Source organism: Canis lupus, chromosome 24 (genome assembly GCF_003254725.2).
Source record: "Canis lupus dingo isolate Sandy chromosome 24, ASM325472v2, whole genome shotgun sequence".
Lineage (NCBI taxonomy): Eukaryota > Metazoa > Chordata > Mammalia > Carnivora > Canidae > Canis > Canis lupus.
This window is the reverse complement of record NC_064266.1, coordinates 711,570-717,642: the sequence shown is the minus strand read 5'-3', so window position 1 is coordinate 717,642 and position 6,073 is coordinate 711,570. Positions and strand designations below refer to the sequence as shown.

The following is a 6,073-nucleotide window of genomic DNA, read 5'->3' as shown; positions in this document are numbered from 1 at the left end:
TATCCGAATATTTGATCAGACTCAATTGTCCTCTGACTTCTGCTGTGTGAAGATTTTCAGACCACTGAATATAAAATTTGGCCAGTGCCACCATCTGAGGAAAAGGAGCTGAGGAAATGTGTGTCTTATAAAGGTGATATTTCTAATCTCCAACAGAGATTAAAATGATTTAATACTGCATGAGACCTTGGTATGTGGAAATGATTGTTTGAATTTGAGCCACAGACTGAGACCCCTCGTGACTACCGTGTTTAGATATCTCAGAGGGCAGATAAAGCCAAACCATTCACAGGAAGGACACACAGCTGGGACTAGAGATGCCCCCAAGAAGAACTGTTTCTTTAACACATCCCAACAAATAATCCTATAGTGTGTTTCAAAACACATAGACACAAGTCCTATGTATGAAGTTGTTATGGTTACAGAAGAAAACATAAATATTTGTGCATACAGACATAACATGAAGTCCTTCTACAGTGAAAATAATCTCCTCTGGAAAGATCTTTGAAAGTGAGAGATGGTGCCGTGAGCAGATATAGCTAGCCATGGGGTGTGGAGCAGCCTTTCAAGGTGTCTCCTGGCATTTGCATCGTTTGTGAGCCCTGTTTAATGACATAAATGAGGGGGTTGGGGAAAGTGCGTAGTAAACAGACAAAAGCCCAAGAGCACTCTGTTATTTGTTTATTTCCTACATGTGACGTCATAAGCAAGAGTTTTGCCTGTGTTCTAGTTTGTCTCCAATAAATAAATAACTATGTACAAATGTGCTGAGTTTACAAAATAGAGGAAAACCTTTGTTTTATAAAAGATACACCTGTATGATACATCTTCCCCATACAGTGAAGCATGATCCCTTCCTAGCTTCGTTGAGCCAACAACCCTTTGAGCCAACAACCCCTCAAGGTGTACCTCTATCAGAGAGCAAAGCTATATACATCAAAAATTCCTCAGTTTCTTGAGAATACAGGCCTGACTTGGCCTTCTGCTTATTACTGATCCATATGTAATGTATTCCAGAAAGTTGGAAGCTGTCCAAAACAGTTCTTCTCAAGCTAGACTGGGCAGACCCCTGCAGATCTTGTTGAAATACAGATTTTCATGCAGCCCAACTTTCTGCATTTTAACCAGCTGCCAGGGGCAGCTCCCACTGCTTGTCCAGGAACCGTGTTCTAAGAGGCCAGGGTTAGAAGGTCACTCAGAAGTGGGAGAAATTCTCAAGGGCTTGATCAAGGTGAAGCCTGAATTGAGCATGTGCCAGGCTCCATCCCCAAGTTCCCAAATCCCCCCAAACCCAGCAGAACTGGCTTTGTTTCGGAGCACACATTATAAGAAGAATAAGACTCAAAATGGTAACTGGCATGAATTGTGCAGCTCAGAACTTTCTTAAACCATTTCCTGGGAGGTGCTTCATCCCTGTCTTAATCTAGAGCAATCATGAGAACATTTTCAACATTGTCCAAGATAGCCAGTAATAACATCAATTATAATAATGGGAAAAAGACACATAAGAAACTTAACAACAATACGGATCTTTCAGTTCAAATGAAAACGACAATAAAACCCAGACTCATTGTTTAAAAAATAAAAATAAAAAAACTCCTTGGGTTGAATTTCTATAATGCAACATTAGTTCAATGAATGCCTCTCACATCTTAACTCTTATTAAAGTGATATTACCCTGAAAGCCTGAAATTTCAGGAATAAACTAGCAAATCTGGTTCAAGAGCACATAAATTCCCAACCAGCCTGATTGTAGTGTTTTGGATTCTGTTTCACACAGGAGTTTTGCAGAGGCACACGTGGAAGAGCAGAAGGGCTGTGGCCAGGGAGGGAAACTCCAGGCAGGCTGGCTGAGACCCAGCAAGGGGAGAAATGGGAGGAATAAAGAAGGGGTCTGGGCTTCAGCAATGCGAGAGAGTGCTGGGAAAACCACCATAGGGGGCTTAACTGTCCCCCAAAGAGTGGAAATAGATAAATATACAGATAGGGAAGGGGGAAGTGAGGAAAGGAGGGAGGGAGGGAGGGAGGGATACAAAGTGGGGACTGGAGTCATACAGTAGGGGAAACAAAGCAAAAAACCAAAGGGAAAAGCAGCCATCCTAAATACTTAAAAAATAAATACCTTGGTCATTATCCACACCTTGATCACACTCACTAGTTCACAGGATCATAAGTCTGACCCAAAGCTTGCCAGCCAAGGAGGCTCACCCGTCATGTGCCCCTGGGGGAGGGCATGGTACACTCCGTAGTCTGTGACTTCGTTACAAATTGCCATCTCTGCCCAGCTGTCTGATGATGATGTCCTGGAAGTTTCTGGGGAGCTTGTTCCTTCCAACCACCACTCCCCAGCCAAGTGTGGAATCAGCAAAAGAAGCGGGGCAGGATCTTCTCCAGTTCCAATACCAGCTAAAGTGCTCCTGAGTAGGTGGCCAGGGAGCAAGGCTGGGGGAGGGGGAGAGGCAGAGGAGGGAGGGAAAGACCCAGCTACAGCCAGGGGCAGGGAAGAGGCCTCTTAGAGTTTCTGAGGCATCTGCTCAGTCCGCACGTGCTGCAGCACCACCTCCTTGGCTGGGGCACCGCACTTGTACTCCAGCTCGGCCCTGGGGGCGCCTTGCTTCTTCCGCAGGTGGCACAGGAGTGCCAAAAGCGCCACCACCAGAGACAGGCTGGCGATGGAGATGCCAATGAGCACTCCAGAATGCACGGGCCCTACCGGTGAGGGGCTGGGGGTGACGCCTGGAGTCGGGGTGACTGGGGGCTCCCCAGAGCCGCTGTCGCTGTCACCATCAGGGTCACTGATGATGCGGCCACAGTCCGTGGCCACCTGGCCTGCTAAGGGCGAGTCAGGCCCGCAGATGCACTCGTAGGTGCCCGGGAGGTTGCGGCAGGCCTCGGGGCACTCTCCGTTTTCGCACTCGTCGATGTCCGTGCACATGAAGCCGTCATCCAGGATGTAGCCTTCGGGGCACTGGCAGGAAGTTGGGCTGTTGGGGTCGCAGTCCGCTGGGCACGCGGTCTGGTTGCAGAACATCTGGCACCTGTGAGGGTCGTGCGGGACAGGTGCGAAGCCCTCGGCGCAGATGCAGCGATAGTCGGTCTGGCTCACGGGCTGGCACTGGTACTCACACTTGCTCCCGAAGCACGGGTCCACGGGCTCCACGCACTCGTTGTCCACCAGCTCGTAGCCGGGGTAGCAATGGCATTCGAAGGCGCCCCGCGTGTTGACGCAGAGCTGCGGGCACAGACTGGGCACCTGGATACAGTCGTCCACGTCCTCACACCGGTGCTGGTCGGCAGCCAGCTGGTACCCCGTCTCGCACATGCACAAGTAGGAGCCCGGCACGCTGGCGTTGGGAATGCAGAAATGCTCGCACAGTTTATGGCACGAGTGCTCCGCAAACGTAGCGCAGGAGCGCCCGTCGGCCTGCAGGTAGGTGTCAGCCGGGCAGAGGCAGCGCGGCGCCCCGGCACTTGCGCTGCACGCGCGCTGGCAGCCGCCGTTCTCCACGCTGCAGTCCCAGGCGCCCGGCGCCTCCCGGCCCCAGCGCGCCTCGGCCTCCCCCCGCGGCGCCGCGCACGCCAGCTGCACCCCGAAGGGCGCGACGGCGGCGGAGCTGCCCGCCGGCAGCGCCTGGAAGTCCGCGCCCCGGGCCCCGAACGGGGTGCTGTAGGTGACCGACACGCCGGCGGCCGCCGCGGCGCGGGCGTCCACGAGCAGGGGCCTGCAGGAGGCCGCGAAGTGGAACTCGCAGAGGAAACCGTCGGCCTCCGCCGCGCACCGCTGCTCCTCCCAGGCGGGCTCGCCGGGCGCCGGGGCCGCGGCGTCCGAGACCGCGACGCACAGGGGAGCGCACGGCGGGCCCGCCGGGCCGACGTGGGGCCGCGCCCACCTGCTGTAGCTGGTGCGGTTGTCGCCGGTGACCCACTGGAAGCCGCGCAAGGGCCCGCCTTGCCCCGGGTCGCTGCAGCCGCGCCGGAGCTGCAGGCCGATCCAGAGGCGGGGGCCGTCGCCGCCGTCGCCGCTCAGTAGCAGGGAAATGACATCCGCCGCCACGGAGGAGCGCACGGTCATCAGGTGGCCCCCCAGCCCCTCGCAGGTCTGGCTGGCGGCGAGAAAGGTCGCGGGGCCTCGGAAGAGCTGGAAGCAGTCGTGCTCCACGCACTGGCTGCTGCGTGGCTGGGGCTGCGCGGGCGTGGGGAGCCCCAGGCCAGCGGGCGCCAGCACGCCGAGGAGCAGGACGCGCAGCATGCTGGCGGGGCGCGCGGCGAGCAGGCGCGGGGGGCGCAGGCGCCGCGCGGGGCGAGAGCCCGGCCTGGGCGGAGGGGCGCGGGGCGCGGGGCGCGGGGCGCGGCTGGCGACTGCCTCTCGCGGGGGTCCCGGCGCACACGCGTCCCGCCGCCGCGCGCAGCCCCGGCGAGGCGGCCTCTGACAGCCGGCGGCCCGGGACCGGCTTTATACGTGCGCGCCCTCCCGGCGGGACGTCCGGGGAAGGGAAGGAAGTGCCCGGTGGGAAGGGCTGGGCCGCGTTCTCGGATTACTGGGTTCTCCGGCGCCTTGTGCCCGCCCTCGCGCCCGGGATCGCCTCGCGGGTGAGTAAGCCGGGCCGGGCGCTGGGGTCCCCCGCTGGCCGCCTGCGCCCCGGAGACGGCGCCCGCCCTTCTCTGGGGCCCCCGGGCCGCGGTCCGACCCAACCTCAGGCCCCCTTCCCGGTCTTACAAAGGTACCGTCACCGCCGCTGTCCGGGCAGGCGGGAGAGGAGGGCGGGGGGGGGGGGGGTGCCCGGGACCCGCTGGGCTCGGGGGCGGCGCCGGCGCGGACGAGGATTTCGGGAGGAGCCGCCGAGGGCGTGGACTTCCCTGAGGAAGCAGCCGCGGGGAGGGAACCGGACCCTCGGGGCCCCGGGACACAGGCTGCAGCCGGCGCGAGGAGGGGCGGGAAGAACCGGCGAACCTCGGGTCCCGGAGCGCGGGCCGCCCGCCTCGCCTCCTGCCCCGTGGGAGTCGCAGGACCCGGCCGGGCGCGGGCTCTTGTGGCCCCGCGGGAGCCGCGGCAGCGAGTGCCCGAGCGGGCGCGTTAGTGTGTTTGTGCTTGTGCGCGGCTCCCCTCGGGACGGGCCGTCACGCAGCCCAGACCGGGTCCTCCGGGGGGCCGGCGGGGGTCGAGCCCACCCTCCTCGCCTCCGCGGAGGCTGCGCGGGCCGGAGAGACCGAGCGGTGCCAGGTGCGTCCCGCTGCCCCCGCGCTGCGGCAGGCGGCTCTGCGGCCCGACCGGGGGGGGGGGGGGCACGGGGAGGAGAGGGGATCTGTCACTTTCGCGACCTTTTCCGCTTATTCACTCAGCAAGAATGTGGGGCGTGGGCCCAAAGCACGACATGGACAAGCTTTTTTTTTTTTTTTTTTTTTTTAAGCCCTGTGCCTCTGCTCTGTGCTCACTCACAACCTGGCGCCAGAGGGCGGCGCTGTTGAACTCTACACAAAGACCTAAAAGTCGGAGACCTCTAAATTTGGGCGGAAAAGAGTGATGGGTGTGGGGAATGTCGGTCGGGACCTCGCAGGGGGCTGGAAACTGGGTTCCCGGAAAGCCCCTCGAGGCTTCTACCCATTCTTAGCTGGGCGTCCGCCTCTTTGGTCCAGCAGAGCCCAGACTTGTGAGAGGGCAGACCAGTGTGGCGTCTACACAAGCGAAAGACAGCACGGCACACCCCCCCCCCCCCACCTCATTGTACTGGCGGATAGTGACCCAAGGTGTGGGGTGTGGACACTCAGAAAGCAGAGAGCGAAAGGGAGGAGGGACAGCGGTCCTTCCCTACACTCCCCTACACCCCAGGGTAGAGCCTGAGAGCTGGGGATGGCAGGGCCTCCTGAAAGCTAGGTAGGGAACCCAGCGCAGAGACTGATGTCTAAAGCACACTGGAATGGACGCCTCTGCACCTCCCCGAAGAGGAAGAAAAGACCAGCAGATTTGGAGAGACAGGTTGTCTCCAGGTGCCGGTCTGATACCCCACTGGCTTCCTGTGCTGAGCTGGGGTCTTGACTCACATGCACAGCCTGCCCAAGGAGGCTGGAGCTGGAT

General features: G+C 59.5%; 1 protein-coding gene across 1 annotated transcript; it reads right to left on the bottom strand.

The window, feature by feature from the left end:
* Window positions 1-666: 666 nt before the first annotated feature.
* On the bottom strand, window positions 667-4,294 carry THBD (thrombomodulin). The gene has a single exon (XM_025469101.3). It carries the CDS (start codon window positions 4,247-4,249, stop codon window positions 2,513-2,515), a length of 1,737 nt encoding a protein of 578 aa, XP_025324886.1. The 5' UTR covers window positions 4,250-4,294; the 3' UTR covers window positions 667-2,512.
* Between the last annotated feature and the right edge of the window lie 1,779 nt (window positions 4,295-6,073).

Excerpts from the sequence above, each read along its gene's own strand:
- THBD (XM_025469101.3), bottom strand. The coding sequence starts at position 4,249 with ATGCTGCGCGTCCTGCTCCTCGGCGTGCTGGCGCCCGCTGGCCTGGGG.